General features: G+C 37.1%; 1 protein-coding gene across 1 annotated transcript; it reads right to left on the reverse strand.

The window, feature by feature from the left end:
* Positions 1 to 15,968: 15,968 nt before the first annotated feature.
* On the reverse strand, positions 15,969 to 17,042 carry LOC113352690. Its single transcript, XM_026596483.1, has one exon. It carries the CDS (start codon positions 17,040 to 17,042, stop codon positions 15,969 to 15,971), a length of 1,074 nt encoding a protein of 357 aa, XP_026452268.1.
* Positions 17,043 to 27,975: the final 10,933 nt, after the last annotated feature.

The raw sequence follows: 27,975 nt of genomic DNA on the forward strand, positions 1-27,975 counted from the left end.
TATTCAATAAAAAGAAATAATCCATCAAATATAAAATTGGATTATTGTCATGTAAATTAATGTTCTAGTCAAATATAGGTAACGACATTATAACACCGATATTGAAATATATTTTCCAAATATTAAGGTATTATATGTGTTGTTATAAAAATAAGTCAGCAAAAAATGTCAAAAATTAGCTAGAATAGTGACTCTTTTGTGAAATATACACAAAATGTGATGTATTATGCCTTGTTATATGGTGTACATGTGCATGCTATGACGTGCTTTCTTAACGTGATGTGCTGGGCTGGGCCACATGCTTATCCGTGCCGCGTGTTGTCCTGTGCTATTGTGCCGATTAGGCTAACCCAGCACAGCCCACGAAACTAACGTGTTGGACCGTGCTGGGCTAAATCACATGTTGGGCTGGGCTGGACTCAGATTTTAGCGTGTTGTGCTCGTGCTGGCACAACCCAATTTACACCTCTAACCGCATAGGAATAATAAATTTGTCCGTGAGTACAAATACTGTTGCATAAATAAATGTCCATAGTCCGTACATACATGTAAATGAGCTAGCTATTGTCCTATTTTTAGAAAATTAACTACTAGTGGAATTATATGAAGTTATCCACTAATCCCTATATAGATTTTAATGTCCTCGAATCCTTCATATACTACGTAGTTGAAAAAGAGACGTATATCGACTTTTCCAAACCATTTTGGTTCATCCATAAGTAAAAATGTCAGGGTATAATAAATGAATAATCAAGAGGCAATGGTACAATTGTCTCCCGAGGTGTAAATTGTGATGTGTCGGCACATTTTTAGCGAACCATAATAAACAAAGTTTAGAGAACTGCCACTCTGACCATATAGATTGTTTGTGTTTGCATGTTAGAATTATGTAAACCTACAAAGAGATCTGAAATGCTGCACAGAATTTTGCCGGCTGCATTCTGTATCTACCAAAATATGGCATGTTATTGAAGCAAACATACAGATATATACGTAGCTTAATGTACACAAAACCTTACGCTCTTCCCCCAAAAAGAGAGTCCCTAGGATAAGAGCAGCATAAACCTACGGAAGTGTAAAACATGTTATTAAAGAATCTGCACCGTCTGAAGTTATATGTGTGTGTGTATATCTAGAGACGATGTAACATTCAGCCTAGGAATACAAAATATTTACTTTGGTATGAGAGGAGAGGGGTTAGTCCTAATGTTATATAACTTCTAAATGCGTATTGGACGTGCAATAAACAGACATAAGGTCTTCTTTTTTTCCTAATTCTTGTAATGCCTACCTTTTTTAATTTGCCTTTTCAATTTAGTGGCTCATTGCCAAATAGAGTTGGATACAGATATGTTCTTCAAAAATTTATGGCATCCTATTTGCAGCATACGCAGTTTCACCGAAAACCAGGCACCCATCTTTGAACCATGTTTCAAATCCTTCTTGACCAACTTCTTACTACGTACTGCTAAAAGCCTAAAACCATTTTTTGCTTAGCAAGTTCCTCGTATGTGATTAATTCCGCACTTCATAGAAATGCCAATAAGTTCAGGGGAAGAAAGTTCCACCAGCATGCCCAATTGGTTCCGCATGTTTAATCAACGGAGTATTTGAATTTCTTTCCATACCTGCAACTGGAATTTAAATAGTAACAATAAAAAATAAAAGCAATGCTCATATCACAGTAAAATTGACGACCGTGATAAGAGAAAGGGTTTATCAAAATGTGCGCCGTTTTGGAAGTAACATCGACTGCTAAAGTATGAAAAGATTGCCAATAGTAAGAACATTACAACAGCTACTACCACAACTGACGTGCCTGCAACTGTGCCTCTAGAGATTCCTAATTAAAGTCATCTTGAAATCCCAATAGCAGAAATACAGTGTAACCCCACTGATACGTGTAAAGATAAGGCTAACCTCTGCTGCAATACAAAAATTAAGGGAAAAACTTTCATGTTCAGTAAATAAGAGTAAGACGAACTCATCAAATTTGATAGGACAATCTAAAATACCTTGGTTTCAGGCACCAAAATTCTCCAATGACATCACAGTAAGATGCAAATTAGAGCTTAGTTCATTATCCGTGCCTGGTACATGTAAACCATTTATTTGTTGTAATCAGAAATACCCCCAAGTCTCCGGATATACAATGATCATTTGATAATGCTATATTATCTGTTAGACATAACAACCACTGTCTTCTTTAAAGGAATCTAACCAAAAACCTAGAAACATTACGAAAGTTATACAAATCAGATAATGTTAATGATCACGGAATATTTCGTGTGAATCCGAATATACGCGAAACAGAAACACATCTATTGGAGCAGCTATTTCCATAGCCTTCTGCTTCATTTTCATTTACAAAACCGTTTCCAGGTGAGTAAAACTTGGGGGTTCACTACTGATTAGCTTTGCAGATGATTTTTTTCTCCCTCAGCCTAAAAAATACTCCTTCCGTCCCACTATTAGATGACCTATTTGTTTTTTAATTTTGTCCCATTAAGAATTGATTTTATATAATTTGATATTCATGTTTATATTCGTTACGTAGGTATTTTCAAATGCTTTTCAATAATATAAAATTTACGAATATCCGTGGTATAGTTTGAGAGATAAATTATTTTTAAATTGTGCTACTAGGTCAACTAATAGTGGGCCGGAGATAGTAAAAAAGATCGCATTCCAAGTGGGCTACATGAGCAAACAACAGTTTGACAATCTAACTCCAAACACAGATTATAATATGGGAACTAGCATTAATCAATATAATCATCTACTATATATAAGATTTAATTAATAGATGCCAACTACACGATTTAATTTATAGATATTTAATTAGGATCGTTGAACTTCATGATAATCACACGATAATTATATTACAAGAAAAGTTTATACAGAATACCTGGTAACGCTAATTCATCGTACGTCGATCATCTTTGGGGTAACAATAATACCTTATGGATGTCATGGTTTTTCAGCAGAGACTTTCTACCTTTCTATTCAAACATGGAGGTATGGGTGTGTATGCTATGCAGGACACTAAGCATTATTGTTTCCTTGCTTCTTGTTTACAAACCCTAGATCTGCAATCCACTATTCTCAGACGCACCCGTGTTGATGGTAGTAGCCTTTTTCTCCAGCAAGCTTTGGAATCCTTTAAATCTCTGTGTCGGATTGTTTCTCCTATTTGCACTAGTAAATTTGCTACCCATTGCATGAACTCATTGACAACTATTTACTTTGATGTTGTAAAGAAGAACTTACCCACTAACTATGTTATGACTGAACGTGATTCTGTGCTTTGGCAATGCAACCAAACAAAACGTGCTTGGGATTTTCTGATAGCGATTCCAATTTTGGGGCTCAACCAACTTATTGGATCTAGGCAATTTAGTACTATTCTCCGGTACAAATTAGGGATCCCCTTATTCGAGGTGGATGGTGCTTGCCCCTTTTGCAAGAGAGATATGGATGTCTTCGGTGATCATGCCTTAAACTGTGCAAATGAAGTTGGGCTTAAGTTTAGACATGACTATTGCGAACATATAGATTTTGTATTGAGAATTGGCTTGACTGGACAATGATCATGGTTTGTTTAATTGCTAACCATATCAACCTTCATGTTGAGTCTGAGTCCATATTGACAAAATAGGATTGACTAAAAAACTTTTCGAAAATAGGATCAAAGATGATGTTATGTTCTATAAATGAAAAGATAATCAGAAAGAGAAAATATGAACAAGGTGTTATCGAAAATAAATGATCAATTTTGTGGGATACATAAAATTAATGGCCAGAAAATGGCAGAATTATGATTCAGAGAAATATGGAAAATGTTTCCACAAACAACCAGAGGTAAGTTGGTATTACAAAAATTATATTACTGGTTAAAAATAATAGTATCAAATCCAAAGGAGAGAATATATTTTCTAAAATGACATGGGATTACCAGAGAAGGTAGGATTTTATAAGTCAATAGAACCACAGGGATAGTTGTTTCGTTGATTATGACTAGGTTTCCCGTGGAGGAATTGAGGTTACCCATGATGACAAAATTATTGGTAACATATAATTAAACATCATTTTAATTTGAGAATAAGAGATTTTTGAACATAAGAGAAGATAAAATATATTTGGAAATTTTTTTTTATGATGAGCATTAACATTCTCAACGTATCTTAAACTTATCAACAACCTAATAGTTGTGAATGATTCATTATGTCAACTAAATCAATGTTGACTTCGAACGAAAGTGAACATGTCAGTACCTTTGTTAACTTATAAAATCTCAAAATGAGAAGAGATAAATCTACGGGAGTTTAGTGGACTTGAATCGTAACATGCCAAAGCAAAGGCATGATCTACGATTCTACTGATTTATTAGATTATGAAAATCAGAGCTAAGACGGAGTAAAAAAATATGATACTGGATAAACATTTTAAAGAAGATACTTGGATGAAATATTTGCAAAGAGAAGAAACTGATTTTAATTTTATTGAAGGGACAACAACATAAACTACGCCAACAGAAGTGAATTTAAATTGATGATGACTCTGAAGACTAAAATCAATAGAATCAAAAAATTGAAATTAGCTTATAAAAAAAAAAGAGTCAATAAAAAATAGGAAGCGGAAGCGATTGGATCGAGAACATTTCTGCTCCGATACCATGTTAGATTTTGATATGTAGATCAAAACTAACAAGGATATCATTGATTTGACAAACAATAAAAATGTTAATCAATGATAAAATACCAAAATAAATAAATCTACATACCAAAATAGGATATGAGACGAATGATATTACGTGGTTCGGTCATCTCGACCTACGTCCACGGAGAAACCCATAAAGGTGAATTAGATTGATCATCAGAACTTTATAAAATAGTTTATAGTTAAATTTGTGCTCTATTTATAGAGTTGAGAAGATGAAAAATATATTAATAATTAATATCAGAATATAATTATCTAGGAAGCTAAAAGATTACACATATCTTCTATATATTTGATTTATTCTTCACGTGCGCACACGGTCACTGCACGATCACCTCGGTCACTCCAATATACGTGTCATTTATTCCAATAACAAGACCTTTTTGACTAACGTCATTACTGATGTCGAACTCACCACATATACACAAGCTGTAAAAATCCATGTTTGGCGTACAACCATGAAAAATGAGGTTGGTGCATTTGAGGTAAATTACACGTGGAATCGACAAAAATTACCACAAGGTAAAGTTGCCAAATGAGGTTGATGTATAGATGGGTTTATAAAATCAAAAGAAAATCATATGGTTCTATTGAGTTTTATAAAGCTCGATTAGTGGCCAAAGGGTATACCCAAGTTGAAAACATTGATTATCATGATATTTTTGCTCATGTGGAAAAATTGGTCAGTGTTCGTGCCTCATTATATGTTACATGAAGGCTTCACCTGTTTTTTCTCACCCCGGTGATACACAAGTTTGTCGATTGCACAAATCTATTTATGGCCTTATGCAAGCTATCATCTTGCCAATGGTATGCAATTCATCAACACTGCACGATCACCTCGGTCACTGCAATATACGTGTTATATACATATTCCAATAGCTCTATCACAAAAGCTCTTTTCATAAACGTAATTTGTTGAACTGAGAGGCGCATATCTTAAAATGTTTCAACGAAGAAGTCTATTACAGGGGCTCTAAACTTTTGGTTTTGAAAGCTTGTAAGATGACAAAATTGAGTCATCAAATAGTAATCAACAAAACCCGTTAACCTATTAATTTTGTTAATGGCTAGGATATCCTCCACTACCTAGTGCTAATGATTGTATTAGCTAAATTAAATACGATTAGTGATTCAATTGAACTAATAGTTTAATTTATAGTTAAATTAGGGTTCGAGAATCAAAATATTTTTTTTCCATTTAACATATGGTCGGGAGTCTCAAAATTTTCCCAACCGTTCCAATCATAGAAAAATCCAGGTTCAAATAAGTTCATATTTTCCCAACAGTATAATTACTTCACGGTTGGGAAAACCAATAGTTCCGAAACGTATGTAATTCTGAAACAAAATTCAAAATCTCTAGTTTGATCAAATCTAACCTATTTATGCGATCAAAAGAAACAAAGAAGGGTGAGTTTTCGATTCCTACCTGATTAGCTTGGGTATCAATTGGTGTACATCGGAGATGATAGACAGTAGCTGAGACAATTAGTTTGGATATTAATTGGTGTCGATTAAGCAATTAGGCTCAGGGTGAAATTTGTCTCCTCCTTAAGCCGTTTGATGTAACGTCTCTACAAATTTGTTAGGTATTTAACCTCTTCATAGGAAATAATTTCATACGACTATTTTATAAGGAGGTCACAGGTTCCCCAAAGTTTAATACTCTCCAGGAGGTCACACGTTCGAGTCCCCGATGGCGTAATATTGCAGGAATTAACATAGAAGGTAGTGTTAGTTTGTCCCCCTTGTGACACAATCTCAGCCCCCTCCCGCCGTTTCGGCTCCCTTGACTAGGTTACCCAGGAGGTTCGCTGGTAGATTATCACAACAACCTGTTCAATTAATGTAATAGTATGTCGTTGAAGCTTAGCTTGTTAGGCTTCCAACTAGTTTCATGTAATAATATCCATCCAATAATATAATAAAATTTATAAGGATGTTTTGGTAAATAATATGGACGGTCAACTTTAGTCTAGCCCCTAACGCATCCACTGACATGTTTTATGACCCAGACATTGGACAATAAACATACAACCCCTTTGCAAAATATCTCTTAAATCTAAATTGACAGAAGCTCGGCCACATCCCGGTGAAATCTCGATTGTCTTGCCGAGTTCACCGTGAAATCTCGTCTCGGGCATGGACCGAGAATCTTGGCCAAAATTGACTACACACGGATCATGACTGTTGTGATATATTATCAGGAGTGTTACTCAATATATGAAATGGCCCAAAATTCTAAGTTACTCATAATCCAGATATGGCAAGGAGACAAGATAATTCCAGATATTTTGTTGGAAGAGCTTCAAATTTACAACCAAATTCCTCCGCTAGAAAGAAGAAGCACCGAAAATAAAAATGAAAAACATGTTTCATAGCCGAGCATATGAAACGGTAAACAGGCAGACTCGACCTATCATTTCCCATAGCCGAGCATATGAAACTAGCAAGGTAGTAAGTTGCATTAAATTAATAGGAGAAAACACAATACAATTAGTACTGTCGGATAGGTTATTTAATCAGATTCGCATTTTGTGCTCCCACAGCAGTCCTTGCAATTATGATAACCATCTCGTCATGTACGATTAGACCCAATAAATGGTAGGCGGGAGCAATAATCAATTTTTGTGCAGCTACCTATGTTTATGCACTTATTAAGTACATCCTGATCCACCAGCCGGACTCCTCCCAACATCATCCCTGGTATTCAGTTAATTGATAATTAGACGTATGAACAGAGATTGTAAGAAATAGGAAACTAAATATACATTATGAGTAATATACTGAAAGGTTGTAGAGTAGTATGAGAAACTAGACTTACTGCTCTCAGAAGAGGTTTGCATGGCAACCAAGACAAACAAGAAGAAGCAAAGGAACATCTTGGCCATGATTTCAATTAGTAAAATCTTCTTCTTTTCGTTTGATACCATGATGCTTACTTTTGGTATGATTAATAACCAAGATATTGATGAGAAGCTACTAAAATTAACCTCCACTTATATATAGGAACTAATACCAGCGATACATATATTATAATGTTGAAGAAGAGAATCAAGATTATACCAGCGTTACAATGTGATAATATAGAATATATCACGACTTTCCTCGATCCACGGGGTAAGAAGAGATCGAAAATGAAATCTTTGGGGGAGATCTGCAACAGCTGGTAGCACAATGGACAATCAAGGGGGATCCACAACTGCCAATCAATCATTTTACTTATGATTCTGGTTGGAATAACATCTTGTTTAATTTTTTGTTGAAATTAGCAAGTAGAACACCCCCATAAACCAAGAAAAGTCGCCGCAGATTTTCCCCGAGATTTGTTGCATGATACCTATATGACTTTGAACTTCTTCAGATGTTATTTGTGTTGCGTCTGTAACAATAAAACACTCAAGAAAGATGTTAGAATAAAAAAAATTAATTTCTGGAAGGTAAATAAGCACTCAATTAGACTGCAAACAGAGGACAGAGTCACGTGTTCAACACGCTGTCCTTAACACGATATTTGACCGGTACGTCTCAAGATTGAGTGATGCCTATACCCTGTAGTCAAGTTCGTATCCAGGATAAAACTGCCCGTTGCAAGCACTGTTAGCACTACAGTACTTGCCCACTCTTACGACCTCAACATCGATTGCGCACAGAATGAAAAATGAAGGACCACACAGGGGGAGAAGACGAAAAGAAGAGAATAATAGCTCTTCTGGACACAAAACGAAATGAGAGAAAGTGATCGCTTTATATAGGGGAGAATAGAGAGAGGTCTCATAAACACGCATTAAAACAATTTCAATTAATTCAGATTTTTTCCAACGGTTTTAAACGTTCATGCATCACTTAATATCGATTTGAAACGTTCATGCGTCATTATGTTTGATATAAAACATTCATGCAAATTTATGTTTGGTATAAAAACGTTCATGCAAATTTAAGTTTGATATAAAACGTTCATGCAAATTAATGTTCATGCATAAACATAATGTTTCCCAAAGAATAATTTTGTTTCAAATATTAATTCGATAATTCAAACGAAATTTTTCCAAAAAATATAAGTCTTGACCCACACCCACACCCACACCCGAGCCCGGCCCGGCCTGGCCCGCACGGACAGACGGCGCCGGCGTGCGTGCTTCGGTGCGAAGCACCGCACGTGTGTGAAAATGTGCGATTGCACCAACTAGCCCATTGCCTAAGTCCTCTCCCTCGCACAAAAGTGCTAATGACCCAAGGGCCACTCTAATATCAAAAAATTCAATACTTATGGAGAGGTATCATCTTTAGTTTTCCCTATGTGGGACTAAAGGTTCATTCACAAATAGTGAAAATGAGCTAGTGTCCTTAGTGACCAATAGATCCTAAGTTCCAATCCCACCAAGACCAAAAAACCAAACTATTGTATAAATTCATTTTCTCTAACAATCCCCCACATGAATGAAATACCAATAAAAAATCAGAAAACGGAAAGCGAGAAATACCACTTAGGCAAGAGGTGTCCATGAGGTCTTGAACCTTTTCTTAGTGAGAAATTGCCGGAACTACTTGATGGACAGTGAACGCGATGTCTTGAACTACCATCGTTTGGTGTAATCCGCGATAACCACGCGTGATATCTCTCGAGGTGCTGTCGAGTTCGTGCCGTTGTGTCCTTTTTGGCCCTGGACAAATCCCGTTTCTCAGAATGCTCTAGAGAATCAACTCTTTTCTCATAGGAAGTGACCCACTTCCACATTCAGATAGGTGAGTTCTATCAAGAGTGTTTACTGCTACACCCCACTTCAATCCAAAATTGAAACTATAGAACTCATTAAGACTTAATAGAAAGTCATCCTCACATGCAGTCACACTATCACGTCTACACCATAGGGAAGGGGCAGAGAATGAATTCTCTAATAGTGTTTACCTTGACCCGCCACAAATTAGTTTCTCATTCGAAACCTTGATCTTGGGATCTCCATTCAGCAAGGTTGAGTATCCTTCATGGCAAGTTTATTTAATGAGCCTAAGCCCCATCCCCTTAGATGCATTACTAACTATCTCCTTGGACAAACCTTTCGTCAAAGGGTCCGCGATATTCTCCTTGGACTTAACCCAATTAATGGAAATAAATCCTTTTGAGATTAGTTGTTTTAGGGTATCGTGTCTTCTCTTTATATGTAAAGACTTCCCATTATAGTAGCTGTTTTTAGCTTTAGCTATGGCAGCTTGATTATCACAATGTATAGATATAGCCGGCACAGGCCTATTCCAGAGAGGAATGTCTTCTAAAAAGCATCTTAGCCAAGCGGCTTCATCTCCTGCTTTATCTAGCGCAATAAACTCAGATTCCATAGTGGATCGAGCTATGCAGGTCTGTTTGGAACGCTTCCAAGAAACAGCCCCCACATGCTAGAGTGAAAACATATCCACTCGTAGACTTAGACTCCTCTGAGTCTGATATCCAGTTTGCATCACAAATTCCCTCAAGGACGGCAGGATACATTTCATAATTCAAACAAAAGGTCAACGTGTATGTCAAATACCTCAACACTCTAAAAAGTGCATCCCAGTGTTCCTGCCCTGGATTACAAGTATACCTACTTAACCTACTCACAACATAAGCAATGTCTGGCCTAGTACAGTTCATCAAATACATCAGACTTCCTATAACTCGTGAGTATTCAAGTTGTGATACTCCATTACCTCTGTTCTTTTTGAGTTTACAACAAGGATCATACGGAGTATAAGCAGGTTTACAATCAAAATGATTGAATTTTCTAAGCACAGATTCAACATAGTGAGATTGACTAAGACTATAACCGTTAGAATTTCTCCTAATTTTCATCCCTAAGATTACATCTGCAGGGCCTAAGTCTTTCATGTCAAAGTTCTCATTCAGCATGTTCTTAGTGGAATTAATTACATCCATGTTTGTACCAAGTATAAGCATATCATCAACATACAAGCATACAATCACACAGGCATCATTTACAAGCTTAGTATATACACACTTGTCAGATTCATTGATTCTAAAACCACTAGAAAACATTACATGATCAAATTTTTCATGCCATTGTTTAGGTGCTTGTTTCAATCCATACAAAGATTTTTTCAGTTTACAAACTTTGTTTTCACAACCTTTCACTACAAAGCCCTCAGGTTGTTCCATGTAAATTTCTTCATCTAATTCACCATGTAAAAAGCTGTCTTTACATCCATTTGATGTATTTCTAGGTTATGAACCGCGGCTATAGCAATTAACATCCTAATGGAAGTAATTCTCGTAACGGGTGAGTAAGTATCAAAGAAATCTACACCTTCCTTTTGTTTGTAGCCTTTGACTACTAACCTAGCCTTGTATTTTTGAATAGTTCCATCTATGTTACGTTTCCTCCTGAAGATCCATTTACATCCTATGGACTTACACCCTGGAGGTAAATCTACTATCTCCCATGTATCATTTTCTTTGATGGATTCCATTTCACTAATAGAAGACTCTTTCCACCACGGAGCTTCAGAAGAAGTCATGGCTTCTCTATAAGTCTGAGGATCAGAATCTGCTAGTGTTATGAAGTCAGGTCTAAAAGAGGTTTTGGTTCTATCCTTTTTACTCCTCCTAATATCAAATTCTACTTCATCTTCATCTAAAGGTAAATTCTGACTGGTTGAAGGAACATCTAGGGGATCAACACCTCTCTTACGAGAGTCAGATTTTAAAGGAAAAACATTTTCAAAAAACACAGCATCCCTAGACTCCATAATAGAATTTACACCAATTTCAGAAACATCAGAATTCACAACCATAAATCTATATGCAGGTGTATGCTCAGGATACCCTATGAAGACACAGTCAACAGTTTTGGATCCTATCTTGGTTGCCTTAGGTTTAGGGAACTGAACCTTAGACAAACACCCCCACACTTTAAAGTATGCTAAAGAAGGTTGTCTACCTTTCCACAATTCGTATGAAGTTTTATCTGATCCTTTAAAAGGTACTCTGTTCAGGATATAGCAGGCTGAGAGGACAGCTTCCCCCCACAAGTTCGAAGGTAATCCTGAACTAATTAACATGGCATTCATCATCTCCTTAAGGGTGTGGTTCATATGTTCATCTATTCCATTCTACTGAGGTGAATAAGGCGGGGTAACCTCGTGTATTATGCCATGTTCTACACAGAAATCTCCTATAGGAGTTATGTACTCGCCACCACGGTCATACCTAATGGTTTAATGGTAGTTTTCAATTGGTTTTCAGCTTCTAGTTTATACCTCTTAAAAGCTTTTAAGGCATCATCCTTACCTCTAAGCAAATATATATGACAGTACCTAGTACAATCGTCTATAAAAGTAACAAACCATTTCTTGCCACCTCTAGTTTGAACTGATTTCATGTCAACTAGGTCTGAGTGGATTAATTCTAAGGGTTTAGAATTTCTATGAACATTTTTGCTAAAAGGTTTTCTAGCATACTTTGATTCTACGCATATTTCACATTTGTGTTCCTTTTCCAAACTAAATTTGGGTATGCAGCCCACATTGGCTAGTTTTAGCATTGACTTATAATTTACATGTCCAAGTCTACCATGCCAAACGTTCAAAGACTCACAAACATAAGCAGAAGAATCATTATTATTCATTACAGCAGAGTTTACATTAAGCATATACAGACCCTCAGTCTTATAACCCTGCCCCACATAATCCTTATCATCTAAAACAGCACAAGAAACAAGATTTTTGCAGATGTCCGGAACATGAAGAACTTCATTCAAAGTGAGAGTCTTGCCAGAAGTGAGCTTGAGCCCAACTTTGCCTTTTCCTACAACCGCAGCTGCAGATGAGTTACCCATATAGAGTTTCTCTCCTTACCCTACCTTATTGTAGGAGGTGAACATTTCTTTGTTCCCACAGACATGTTTGGTATCCCCATAGTCTACCCACCAGTCTCTCACATTTGTTACCAAATTTACTTCAGACACCGTGCCAGAAAATTCATCTTTGTTGTTTTCAACCAAATTAGCATTATTTTTCTTTTTAAGGTCCTTGCGGTTTCTACAGTGAACTGCCATATGGCCAGGATTTCCGCAAGCATAGCAATCACCCTTAATTTTATTAATGCTAGATTTAGGTTTCTGAAACATACCTTTCTTGCCTGGAGGTTTCTTGGAGTTCTTTCGGTTCTTATCAACATTGGAACCTTTGTGTTCAGTCACATGACCTTTGTAAGACATGTCCCTTGAAGAAGATACATTTTTGTCCTTGGAGCACAACAATTCTTCAACTTGAATTTTCTTATCCAGTTCAACCATAATAACTTCAGCAGTTTCATGTCTCAGTTTCTTCTTGTACTCGGACCAGGAAGTAGGCAATTTCTCGATAGCAGTAGACACTTGAAAAGTTTCATCAATCACCATACCTTCCGCAAAAATTTCATTCATAATTTGCTGGAGTTGAAGGAATTGATCAACCATAGATTTGTCATTCACCATTTTATACTCATAAAGCCTAGCTACCAAGAATTTCTTACTTCCGGCAGTTTCAGCTTGGTATTTCGCCTCCAAAGCAGCCCATAAATCAAAAGCAGAAAAGTTTTCTTTAGCATTGTAAAAATCATACAAAGCATACTCCAAGCAATTCAGAATATGATTTTTAGAAATGTAATTGTTCCTCTTCCATTCTTCTAAAGAAGACTCACGACCAGCATCATTCAACGATTCATCAAAAGGTTTCAGAACATAGTAATTCAACTCATGGTAACTTAGAAAGAATAACATTTTTGACTGCCACCTCTTAAAGTCTTTTCCACAAAACTTTGCAGGCCTTTCAACATCGTTCTTACCCATTGTTATAGACAGAAAACAGAAATATCGTGTTAAGATTGTTGCGTCTGTAACAATAAAACACTCAAGAAAGATGTTAGAATAAAAAGATTAATTTCTGGAAGGTAAATAAACACTCAATTGGACTGCAAACAGAGGACAGAGTCACGTGTTCAACACGCTGTCCTTAACACGATATTTGACCGGTACGCCTCAAGAATGAGTGATGCCTAGCTATACCCTATGGTCAAGTTCGTATCCAGGATAGAACTGCCCGTTGCAAGCACTGTTACCACTAAAGTACTTGCCCACTCTTACGACCTCAACAGCGATTGCGCACGGAATGAAAAATAAAGGACCACACAGGATAAGTCTTGACCCACATCCGCGCCCGGCCCGGCCGCACGTGTGTGTGAATATGTGCGATTGTACAAACTAGCCCATTGCCTAAGTCCTCTCCCTCGCACAAAAGTGCTAATGACCCAAGGGCCACTCTAATATCAAAAAATTCAATACTTATGGAGAGGTATCATCTTTAGTTTTCCCTATGTGGGACTAAAGGTTCATTCACAAATAGTGAAAATGAGCTAGTGTCCTTAGTGACCGATAGATCCTAAGTTCCAATCCCACCAAGACCAAAAAACCAAACTATTGTATAAATTCATTTTCTCTAACAATTTGTTAACTCCATGAATATGTAGAGAATTTTTCTTCCTTCAAATTTTTGATGGGGGCGATTTTGGATGGGATCATGGGGACTAATGAAAAACTGCCATTTGTCATTAATTTTTTTAAATAATTAGTCTTTTAATCAATACAAAAAGGGTGTTTAAGAAATATAGTTGGTAAATGTTATTTTCGGTGATTTTGATACTTCTCCTAGTAATTTCCTTTTTTTTTGTTTATTTCCTTTTTCAGTTTGCTGTCAACTGCAAGTGTTCGTGAATTTGTCTAGGCAAAACTCAAATGGCATTGAATTTCATCACTTAGTCATGGAGGTAGTATATATGGAGTTGCACCATTGCTCAAATATATATTTTAACATATTTCATCACTAACTCAAATGCCCTTAATACATATTTTGATCTGTTAATGCACTGAAGCACAGTATATAAATGATATAGCTAGAAGAAACCCTATGGGGCTTGGTTTGCCAAAAACAGAAAACTGTCTAAACACCCTTTTTGTACTAATTAAAAGACTAATTATTTAAAAAATTTAATGATAAATGGCAGTTTTTCACTAGTCCCCATGACCATCCAAAATCGCCCCCATCAAAAAATTTCTCGTCGTGGATGGTTACAAGCAAATGACACCTACGCTTGCAGGCCCTAGCTGTCGCCGATTTCACCAAGATTTTGTGTTCTCTTACCCCGTAGAGTGAGGAAAATAGCAGTATACGTTATACATATATCAAGGAGGATGTTTTGGCTAACGTGGCGCAATCACATCTACTCTCAAATTTTCTTCCAAATTAGATTGTCACGTGGGCATGTGAGATTTCTACCGGATGAATCCAGCTATTGCAACAGTTTGAGCAAGAGACACAGTATATAATTGCCGAATGTATACTATGGAACTGTTGACCAAGTGTGCTGATTGCGGAATGTTTAATTGTTGAACGGAAACTTTAAAATCTGCAACGCAATGATTCAAACCCTATCAAGCCGTTTGATTTGGTGAGTCAAGTTTCCATCTGCAAGTTAAACCTTTTCTTATGCCTGTAATGTTAGTTTGGAATGGGCAATTATCTTTCGATCTATGGGACATGCTTTACATTTTCTCTGATACCATTATTGGTTTGTTCGAGTAACTTTAAAGTTATTGGAAAAGTCACAACCAAGTTCTGTTGCCAACAGATGTTTTTTTGGGACACATCTAAGTTTTTCCGCCAGGATATATTAATTCTATATGGAACAATAATGATCGTGGTATCTCCCTAATCCCTATGATTTCCCTCTATTACGCAAGCACCCCCTGGACCTTGTGGCTGGAACGTAATGAAATGGACTTTCAATCATTAGGAAAAACCTCCGGAAGCTATTATATTGGAAGTTAAACTGAAGACCTTTTCTTGGGGTTTACTACTCAAGTCTTGGAAACTGATTTAAACTCAAAATTCGAGAGGTGGTCTTTCTTTTAAGATGTCGAGCATTTTTAATCAAGGCTTAAATAACTAAGGCAGCCTGGAGAATGATCTGTGAGACAAATTCAACTGGGTTTAAGTTCTCAGCCTGGACAAAGTAAACATTCAAAGAAACTACCATACCAAATATATTGAATTCATCTTAACTTGGAACAGAAAACTAATAATACTTTGATCCTTCATCTAAACTTTCAACAAAACGATAATAATAATAACTGATACAAGTAAATAAACGAAAACATGTGGTGTTCGGTGCAGCTAATATTGAATGCAACAGTATTCATGCATCAAATTCTAAATCATTCCTTCTTCTGCTTTATAAAAAAACTCCTTGGTCGAAACTTCACAACGTATTTTTTTCGCGAGCGACACTTTTCTCCTAGAGCTTTAAGTGAAACAAAGGTGTTCATGTGAGGAACTGCAAGACAAAAATTGACATCCACAATCCGATCCATGGCTGCAGTCTTAGGATCATAACAGCAGATAACAGACTTGTGAGACAATAGAACTTCACCACTCTTGGTAACGGCAAATGGCTCTGTATCTGTATCCCCTTCAATTGGAAAACTGAACTCCTTGATCCACGTCAACAAGTCGTACTCTTGCTCATTCACGCCATGACTATTACTCTCCCCTTTGCTCCGCAAGAACCTTATATCTAACAATTCATCATCTGGCTTGTGATGAATAAAACACAAGCATCCTCCCAAAACCTTAAGCTGAAAACGGTCTGTCACACTTGAAGCACGGACAAAAGGTGGTGATGGGAGCACGCATAGCATCTCGTTAGACAGATCGAAGGAGACAATCTTTTGCTCTTCATTAAGCCAATGAAGTGACCCATTTGCAAATGCACCAAATGGGCAACGATGACACAGGAAACCATCGCTAATAAATTTCAGTGAGATTTCTCCAATGTCTCTTGAACCACTGCAACTGCATCTGTTGTTAAGTCGGAGCGAGTAAGCAGTTTGTCCAATGCCTCTCCAGCCACTGCAACTGTCATCCCCAAGTGTATATACCTGGACTTGTCTTAAGGGTTGGTTTTTCATATAATGGATTTTTACAATTTTGTATTTGTCGACAGAAGGATGGTAACCAAAACCACACACCATAGAATCGATCCGATTCTCACCAACAACTTCTAGTCTTGGAACATTCATGAACTCTCTAGTGATAGGATTACTAATATGGATAGGTTCGTGGATATTTAAAGAGTGGTTGCTATCAGCAAAGCAAATCAACCCGTTATGTGAACCAGTTATAGAGAGATAATTAATGGAAGGCTGGTTCAGCTTTTTAAGTTTCTTATTAGGCTGCTCATCGTACTCCCCGTAGTAAAGATGGCAGCCGTTTTTTGGTAAAGTCGACATGACAAAGAGGAAACCCAAGCCAACATTAGCACAACTAACAGAGGAATGGCGGAGGTGCATACGAGCAAAGGAAGGATGACGAATTAATTTTTCCCATGTTTTGCATACCAGTTTGCACTCTAGGATTGAATCAGTGGGTAAGCGAGAAACTATTTCTAAGATAATTTCTGATGGGAATCCATTTACCTTGGATGTATGCATCTTTGCTGAAACTCGTTTACCCCTTGTTCTCAAAACGTGCTGGATAGTCTTCATTTCACAACTGCTGATATTACACCAGAAGAGATTTTAATATGTTAGCATCATGGATAACTACTTAATTAAAAGCATCCTAATGAAGTTCACACACAAACTGAAAAGATAACGACTTCTGCAAAGTTTATAACCATTTCATGGACTGATTCGTGTTTTCCCTGTCATAAACTCTACAGCTCCATTATCATTTCTATAATTTTCTACATAACCATGTTTCGTCTAATCGTTCAAACGGGTGACATTTACGTTTGACGCCAATGAACAATCAATAAACCCACTTTGTAATAAGCTGACAGGGTTAATATCTATGAACAAGGATTTATATTCCATTCGAACAATGATAAAAACTTGCAATCCTATGTCTGGTAGGTTTTAAATCAGACAGGCAGTCCGAAACAATGATAAAAACTTGCATATATGAAAAATTAAACACCAAAGAAAATAAATAAATTAAGATTAAACAACCACTAGCATCTGGGAAAGAAAGATACATTTTTAAGCTCTTGAACTTCTCAGTATTCGCGAGGACTATGCTTCTGCGGATAGAACAAACTGGATTAGAAATTTTATCAAACGTATTAATGCCTAAATAGATCTCAAAAATCCATAGACAGATTTAATAAACCCCTTAAATGACATATCAATAGAAAAATCGGGTTATCTTTCCAAATTTTTTTTTATACTACTTATTGAACACGATGAGTACTAAAAAACAAATAAAATCAATTAAAAACAATGGAACGGCATATACCTTTCAAATGGATCGGTTCTGCAAGTTTATCTCCTCTGAATCTGTATTGTGGTTTATAAAGGAAAAAAAATTGGGCGGGATCTTTTAAGCAGTTATAAATTTGGGCGGGACTTATTGGCTCCATAATATTTTCATTGACAAAAGTAAAACTGATTTTTTGCGCGATTAGTGCATTCTTCAGCCCACGTCAACCCCCACTAACGAAAAATATGCAGTAATCTATTGTCCATGAAAAATATGCATATATTCATCATGTGCCATGTTGGGACGATTTTCATGGACAATTTTCAACAACCAGCTAAGATTAATTCATGGATTAATTGGCTTCATCTTCGAGCACTAGTTTGAAAATGGAATGAGCAAGATGGACAAATCGATAGAGTTTTGGGGCGTCACTGAACTGACTAGTCAGTAAGTACTAATCAGATTAATGACAGGCAGTTGAGTTCATCCATCTCATGAATCATATGCAAAAGTTCTTGTAGGGGCGAAATATCGCACAGAGCAAATCATAACTTCGCCATAGCTAAGACAACCATCAACACGAAGAAGAGAAGAGCAATCATGCGATAAGAAGAAAGAAGCACGAAGAAAAACCAGGCGACAAGTATGACACGACAAGATGAGCACGAAGTAGCAACGCGAGAGACAGCGACATCTCCCCTAAGCCTGGCGAATAAGACAAACTGATAACAAATCTCTCTTCAGAGATCCCGCACGTGAACGTGGCTGTCCTCTACCGATGTATTTGCCTATATATAGATTCACATGGTAAAGAGAGAAGGAGGTTGAGAAAGAATTTAGTCAAGTAATAGAGCTAAGAACCACTTCTAAGGAAAAGAAAGAAGCCATTAGAGTTGAGCTTTTACTCATTATCTCCATTATTGTTCATTTGTATCTTTGTAAGGACATCATATTCTCAATACAAAGTTTGTGTGAAGATCATTTTAGTGTCAAGTGGTGTATGATATCATTGACGTTTAAGTTTATCTCCGTGACTTAGACTTGGTGTTCTTATCATTTCATTGGGTGTAGTTGTGGGATTTTCTGCAACTACATTTTGGCACTAGAAACAGAGAGGATTTATCCTCACCTGTTAGTATTCACCTAGAAATCATCATCTGATTAAGATTGTTCACTGTTTTTTTTTACTACCATCATTTTTCTGTCCACCGTGAGAAGTCTGCTTATCTGTTGATTAAAGTCATCATCGTTCTGAAAGTTCGTAATATCTGCCCCATTATGAAGATTCAGTGGACGAGAAAGCCTATACCATTCACCTTACTAAGAAAAGTCTTCCCAAAATCTTCCCAAAATCTCTCCCCTTTTTTCAAACCCTAAAGAAAATTCTTCCTGTTGACGGTCCTGACCAGATCTCTCAGGTAACAGAACGACAAGAGTTGTATCACAAAGCAGAAACTTCATGGCAACACAAAAAAGAAGAGTTGATATAGAAAGAAGTGAGGAAACAACCAAGAAATCATTTGTTAGTAGAAACATGCAGTGGATCAGTAAAGGCGATAAGGAAGAATTTGGGCGAGCTGAAACCCCAAATGAACAAGAAGAAGCTAGCATCACTGTGCAAGAACATCATAGAAAACTCCCACAATGGAAAGAAAGAGAAAAGGCGCTAATCGCAGAAAGGGTGAACTTGGCAGTCAAATATGGGCGATTATGGATAGAAAACCACAACCTGAACAGAAAGGTGCGAGAGTACGAAATGGAGATAGAATATGGGGAAAGCTAAAAAAGATATCGGAGAACAAAGGAAATTGTTGAAACAAGGCAAAGGGAAGCACGATTAAATGAACAAATTTGGAATGACGCGCGAAGGCGAGAAGAAAGAAAAAAATTAAACATGAGAAGAACAACACGAACTAACCGCTGCGAGAATTGGAGAAAAGCAACTCAACACAGAGTATGGATAAGGAGAAATAATGAAGGACGTCAGCAATGTAATACCATAATATCAACCGCGAAAGATGTCAAAGAGTTCCACGAAAAAGTACTAAGGCGAGTCTACAAACGCGACTTCAGCAGAGCAGAGATATATCCCAAAGAAAAGAACACGCCCTTAGAGATTTGGTAAAAGCAGCCAATCACGTTTTGTGCTAAGGATGCCCCAGGATATGGAGAACTGCATGAAGAAAACTTGGCCGTAACCTTGATAATGAAATCAAATCGCAAAGATGAAGATAGTGTGATACCCCCTATGGCGGTTGACAGGATCCTAGTGGACAGTGGGAGCTCAGTAGATGTGTTATTTTATCATACATTCAAGGAAATGGAGTACAACGACTCAAATCTCACACCAGCAGAATACAATATCTTCGGGTTCAATGGAATGGCGACGAAACCAAAAGGCGAAATCACTGTGACAATACCTGCGAACTCGTTAGAAATAGTTGTAACGTTTAGAGTCGTGGATGTGGACACCCCATATAACGCGATTATTGGGAGGCCCTGGATACACGGAATCAGAGGAGTCGCGTCCACCTTCCACCAATGTATTCGCTTTCCTGTTCCAAATGGTATAGGGGAGATCAAAGAAGATATCATGAAGGCGAAAAAGTGTCGAAACCTTAACGTGCGACATCAAGAAGGGAGAAAACAAAGGAAGAATGATAGGAAGAAGAGGGCGAAGGAAATCAAAAAACAAAAAGAGGTCCAGATCTATATGGTAAGGGCGACTGAAGGCAGAGGAATCCCTAGCGAAACACCTGAAAATGAATGAGAACTCATACACTAGATAAGGGAACCAACGCCACAAGGGGAACCCACACCAAATTTCACAGCTGAAGAACCTACAAAAGATATCAATCTGGGAACAAAGAACGAACCAAAGATGATAAATATAGGAAGCACAATGGGAGAAGAGGAAGAAAACAACCTCATACAGCTGTTGAAAGACTACCATGACATCTTCGCATGGAGCATGGGTGAGATGCCTGGTATAGACCCTTTTATGGCCTGACACAGACTAGCGATCAACCCAGCAGCGAAGCCGGTTAGACAAAGGATACGAAAGATAGCAACGGTGTATCACGAGATGATTGAGGCCGAACTGCAGAAAAAGATCGACTCGGGGATTATCAGGCCAACAAAATACGCAAAATGGGTCGCGAACATGGTAATAGTCCCTAAAAAGAATAAGAAAATCTGTATATACAACGATTTCACAGATCTAAACAAAGCATGCCCGAAGGATAGCTACCCACTGCCCGATATCCCCCATACTGTCGAATCTGTTACCGGATGTGAAAGAATATCACTAATGGATGGTTATTCAGGTTATAACCAGATACCTTTAGCAGAAGAAGGCCAGGAGAACACAACATTCTTCGTGCCAAGAGGCGAATGGTAGAAGAAGTGTTCAAACCATGGATACCCACCACCTTATCAGTCTATGTTGACGACATGCTGGTAAAGAGTAAAAAATTAATTGACCACGCGAGGGATATGAAATAAATATGCGAGCAAATGCGAAAAATAAAGATGAAGATAAATCCTGCGAAGTGCATTTTTGGAGTCGCTTCCGGGAAATTCCTAGGCTACATCGTTTCCAAAGAAGGAATTCAAGTTGATCCTATTAAAGTACAAGCTATACGCGAAATGCCTTCACCATCCACCATCAAAGATGTATAGAAACTAAATGGCTTAATCGCGTCATTGGGAAGATTTTTATCACGCTCATCCGAAAAATGCAGGAATTTCTTCAACATTCAAAAGAAAGAAAGTAAATTCGCATGAACACAGGAGTGCGAAGCCGCCTTGCAGAGCATAAAGAATTACTTGGCCAACCTGTCAATGTTGCAGAAACCTGAGTCGGGCGAAGAATTATTGATATACCTCGCAACAACACCATACGCCCTCAGCGTTGTGTTGCTGCGGTCGGACCAACGGATAGAGAAACCAATTTATTACATCAGCAAAACTTTCAACTCCGCTGAACGTAATAACACAAAAATAGAAAAACTACTCGTCGCGTTAGTTTATGCGACTCAGAAACTCCGTATTTACTTTCATGCGCATAAAGTCAAAATATTAACCAGAACACCCATTGAACCTGTATTAAAATCCTCCAAAGGGTTGGAAGAATCGAAAGATGGAATGCACAGATCGAGCAGTTCGGACTAAGTTATGAAGTCTTATCCTCAACAAAGTCCCAAGTAATAGATGACTTCATCGCGGAATTCCCACTAGAAGAACATGATCCCGTGAAAGAAATGATGGATGTCGATGAAGAACGCCCTGACCCAGAGGACTTACTCAAGGCAGATAATCCAAAAAGATGGGAAATATTCGTAGACGGGTCGGTAAACAGCCAAGGTAATGGGATAGGAATTGAAAAAGCGGGGGTCTAACAACACCACCCAATATTTCGCTTAGCAATCTGTATGGACTAACTCCGAAATACTTTGCTAGAGAATCAACTAGACAATCAGACTCAATCTAGATAAAAGTATCTCAAGGAATTAATATCTCTCTCTTGATTTGATTTTTACTCGAGCTAAAAACAATAACGAGTCTTTATCAAATACAAGGAATACTTGGACGGTACCAAAGACCAACGTCCAAGGATCAATCAATATCAATCAACAACCAAAGGTTGGATTTCCAATTGATGATCACGAACGCACAACATGTATTATTTCAATTATATAAAATATAATGCGGAAAAGAAATAACACAGACACCAGAAATTTTGTTAACGAGGAAACCGCAAATGCAGAAAAACCCCGGGACCTAGTCCAGATTGAATACACACTGTATTAAGCCGCTACAGACACTAGCCTACTACAAACTAACTTCGGACTGGACTATAGTTGAACCCCAATCAGTCTCCTACCAATCCAAGGTAAAGTTGTACTCCTACTCCTCTGATCCCAGCAGGATACTACGCACTTGATTCCCTTAGCTGATCTCACCCACAACCAAGAGTTGCTGCAACCCAAAATCACAGACTTGATAATAAACAGATCTGTCTCACACAGAAAAGTCTATCAAAGGATAAATCTATCTCCCGCTGATAAACCCTAGGTTTTGTTCCGTATTAAGATATAAAATCAAGGTGAACCGGAACCAATTGATAATCCGGTCTTATATTCCCGAAGAACAGCCTAGATTAATCAATCACCTCTCTACAATCCTTCCTGACTACACAGGCGGTTTGTCAAGGAATCACAAACAGTGAGATGAAGATGTTTGTGACTTCTTTATCTTGCCTATCGGAGAACTCTCACGATATGAAGCCAATCAAAGATTGTACTCGTACGATAGAAGATGCAAGATCAGATCACCCAACTACGATAAAGTAGTATCGGTCTGGCTTCACAATCCCAATGAAGTCTTTAAGTCATTAACCTGATTTTAGAGAAGAAAATCAAAGGTTAATGGAGATCGACTCTAGCGGGCGCACTAGTAGCTCACAGACGTGTGGGGATTAGTTTTGCACAATGCTAGATGTCTCCTTTATATAGCCTTCAAATCAGGGTTTTTCCTTAGGTACAAAGCAATCCTTATTCACCGTTAGATGAAAACTTGATTTAGATTCAAGCTAATATTTCTCAACCGTTAGATCGAAAACTTATCTTGTCACACACACATGGATAGACGTTTACTGGGTTTGTGAAAACCATGCCCAAACGTGTACATGTATGTTGGTTCAACATAGTAACCCAAAAGGTTAACCATATGATCATTTCATATCAACCTTGTTCTTCTTCACCATGACTAGTTCAATTGACTCAAATGAACTAGTTAACGAGTTTTTCAATTGCTATGAGATCTTATGTAACTACACAAGACACAATTGAAACAAAGATGATTCGATTCGATTGAATCGGCTCATGAACATTATAGCCACAGTTTCCATAAAGCATTCCTTAGTAATTTAATGTTTCATGTTCAGAGCACATCTTTAGATCATAACCTCTTAAGTTCACAAACAAATTCGCGGACTTAAGTTAATCGGTTGAGTTTTCCAAACTCAGCAGAAATTCTCGGAAAGAGAAGTTTCGCCAGTTCGCGGACTGGGTTCGCAGACTTAGCACACAAACGAGTTTTGGAAAATCCAGCAGAAATTCTCGGTCGAGAACTTCCAACAGTTCGCGGACTTTCCAAGACAATTCCACAATCCTCCTGATTTCTCTTGATCAACAAAGTTCGAAAACTTCGGTTCAAGGAATACATGGTTATGTAATCTAAACTCTCATTTCAATCATTGAGACATTCTCAGAGGACGCTATGCATCCGTTATTCAGAGACCGATTCACGTCAGAGCAATTCCAAGTGATTGAAACTTTTCATGACTTTCCTCACTAGGTGAAGATAAACTTGATCCAAGCGAAACGCTTTACCAACACATGATTTCGAGATAAAAGATAAGCAATGAATGCTCAGCTCGAAATGTAAAATGTGTATGTTCTAGTCTATATAGCATACGACTTTTGTCTCATAAGAAGTAGGAGATAGAATAGATAGACTTTTTAGTGATAGATAAGTTCAAGTCTCCACATACCTTTTTGTTGATGAAGTTCCACGGTTCCTTGTATAGATCTTCGTCGTTGTATGATGAATCGCCATGAAGTCCTTGAGCTCAACTATACTTTTCTATCCTAGTCTGATACTTAGCTATGTGGGCTAGAAATCAAGATTTATAGTTTTGATCACTAACATTGACAAACATGCTTGAGATAGCAACGCATGCGAGGTCGACCGAGCTATGCTCTAACAATCTCCCCCTTTGTCAATTTTAGTGACAAAACTATTAATACATATGGAATACAAAAAAGATAAACTTTAGTGGCTCCTATTCCATAGTCTAATCTTCAACGTTCCCTGAAATTTTTGTCCTTCCAAGTACTCCAATGATCCCAAAGGTTGTAAGTTTAGCATCACCATTGTTGAAGATCCGTAGCTATAACAATGAGAGAAATCGAGATTCTCGATTATTATTATACAGTGTCATAGTATTATTATGTAATATCAAAGTCCAATTGTATCACGACTTTAACAAAAATACTACGGTGATATGTATCACTCCCCCTTAGTAAATACTCCATCTCGATCATGGAAACCACTCCCCCTTACACAATGATCCGAAAACCATATGTATTTGTAGTGTGAACTACATTATTTCACCACCTTTTTGTCAATAAAATTGTAAAAGGTACAAGAACGGAATCATAATGAAATTTCCACGAGAGACATTTCATAGACTAAAAGAAAAATACATACCCTCTTAATTTAGATGCAATCATAAAGCCGGAGCTAAATGCATTCATCAAGGAGTTTTAAGATACAAGATAACCCCTATAAAATTCCACAGCCGCACACCCCGCAAGATATTACCATTAAGCACAAGTTCAAAAGAACTCTCCTCCATTTGATGTCATTCCCGAGAGAACAACAAGAGCGACCTTAATTTCGAAAGAAAATAAGGATTTTTTTAATTGGACACCAAAAACCATAGGAATGATTTTCTATATCCAAAGCTCAACCAAATTAATCACAAGTAAACCCATGATTAATTCAATTGAAAACGCAACTAAATCAAACCACAAAAGTGATCAATTTAATTGAAGGTGCTCAACATAAGTAAACTTACGGAGCTACGAATAAGGTAATCATACGGAGATGACTAACTTAATCGTTCACATACTCAACATAAGTAAAACCTTATGGAATATACGACTACATTAACCAATAGAACATGATTAGTATAGCCGTTCATATACTCAACACAAGAATTTGTGGAATATATGAAAACTCAACTAGATTAATTACAAGAGAATCTATAGTTAATCTAATTGGAATACAAACAACCAAACTAATCACCGAAGTAATCAATTTAATTATTTTGGTCTCAACATAAGAGAACTTATGGAACCCCGACTAAGTTCATCATAGAATATGACAACCTTAACAGTACATGTACTCGACATAAGAAAGAATACTTATGGAGTACAAACTAAATAACCAAACTGGTTGATTAATTTAGTTCCTAATGCTCGACATATAACATCTTATGGAACAACCAACAAGCCAATAAGAATAATCGACTTAGTTGTATAGTGCTCAACATAAGACACTCAATGGAGCCTTCACGGTAAGACATAACAAGATGGATCAATGAAGATCAATACCGTGGATAACATACAAGGATCTATTCTATTTTCCATCATAACGATATAATAGACTTTATCCTTGTCAAACAAAAGATATCATCCTATTTTCCATCAAATACATGACTGCATAGGCATAACTTTTGTATATGTCAAAAGTTCATTCGTCCTTTCATCAATACGAATACTGATTCATAAACGACTTTACTTTTGACCGCAATATGGGATCTTCAAGTTCACGGACGCAAACAATACATATCCCATAAAAATATTGCAATATCACAAACCATTAAAATACTGCAATAAACATCATCCTCCAAATATTTTTAGAATTTAATACCAATAAACCTAAAAAATAAACATAAGAAGATGGAAACAAAAATAGCTATGTGTAGTCACAATCATCGCTATTCAAAGCACTAGTTATTATTCCAACTAATCAAATAAGACATACTAGGCATTTAAACCTCTCATAAATCATTTTATTTGCCTTGAATGTTCTTCTCGTATTCCCTATATTCTTCAAGCTCTTCTTCGATTAGGTCAATCCTTGACTCAATACTATCCATTTTCTCCTCAAGTCTTTTGGAAGAGACTTCATGTACATTTTTCATAGCACGAACTTGTTCCAATACGAGATTCATGGTTAAAGAGAGCTTATCAAACTGAGAGACAGTAGGGTTCTCATCAGACAAAGGAACATGTTTGTCATAGCACATCTCATTGTCAGAAGAATCGAAACGAATCTTCTTCGAATGAAATAAAACCGTTCATACATCACTTTCTTTACTCGAAAGACTAGAGGAGGACATGATTGAGAAGATGAAATGAGAGTGCTGAAGAGGAAGAGCTTTTAAAGGAATACAGTTGTAGAATTTCAAGAAGCACCCTTTTTACCAAACCCTAACAAAAGATAGTTATCCAAAAGGATGAAGCCGTTCACGAACAACACCAGGTAAAAGCACAAACAGAAAATAACAAGATTATATTACAGTCCCCTTGTGTATCATGATTCTTTTATAAGAGGAAGAAGATACAAGAATCATTTTTCAACAAGATTACTGAGCGTAAGGCCTCCAATCCAAGGGGACTGGGATAATCTTTGCAAAGAGAAACCACCCATTCCACTAGGTTTCTGCTTATCCATTTGAAAAGGAGAGTTATGAAGAACTTTCCTATCCATTGTAATCACAGTTTTAAAACACTTGACTACAGATCTTTGCAAATCTTGCGCCGTTTTTGAAAACCCTTTTTGATGAAGGGTAGACTTCCTTTTCTTTTTTAGCATACAACGGTTAGCCAGGCAGAACTGTTTTTGATTTATCGTGCTAAGATGATCCTGATATGAACTCAATTGAATAGAGAGATTTGGTAAACCTTTTTAGATTAACTCCTGGAATTCAATACAAAATTAGGAGGGGTTTTCTGATCCAACTTATGATACACAGACGAACATGTCATGAATGAATAATGAGAATGATTTTCAGTAAAAAGGCTGATAGAGCAATCATAGATTTCCTCAGGACAATAAAGAGTAATCATCCATGCTTTAGTTATCTCTCTTACCTCCGTTTCAGGATTTTTCGAAGGGACTTGAACACACATAAGCCCAGTTTCATTAATACAGCTCTTCTTGGTATTCTTATCCTTTATTGACCAACGGAGTTTCTTTTTGAAACTTTCTTTTACTACGTCTGAGGATTTTCTTAAGTTTTTGTATAAACAAAGACAACGTAGAAATAAAGCAATTCTCACTTTTCTCTTTCGTCAATTTTGTATGACAAGATTTATGATCAGGAGA

The sequence above is a fragment of the Papaver somniferum genome, chromosome 2 (genome assembly GCF_003573695.1).
Source record: "Papaver somniferum cultivar HN1 chromosome 2, ASM357369v1, whole genome shotgun sequence".
Lineage (NCBI taxonomy): Eukaryota > Viridiplantae > Streptophyta > Magnoliopsida > Ranunculales > Papaveraceae > Papaver > Papaver somniferum.

Coding starts and splice junctions, on each gene's coding strand:
- LOC113352690 (XM_026596483.1), bottom strand. CDS start 17,042: ATGTCGACTTTACCAAAAAACGGCTGCCATCTTTACTACGGGGAGTAC.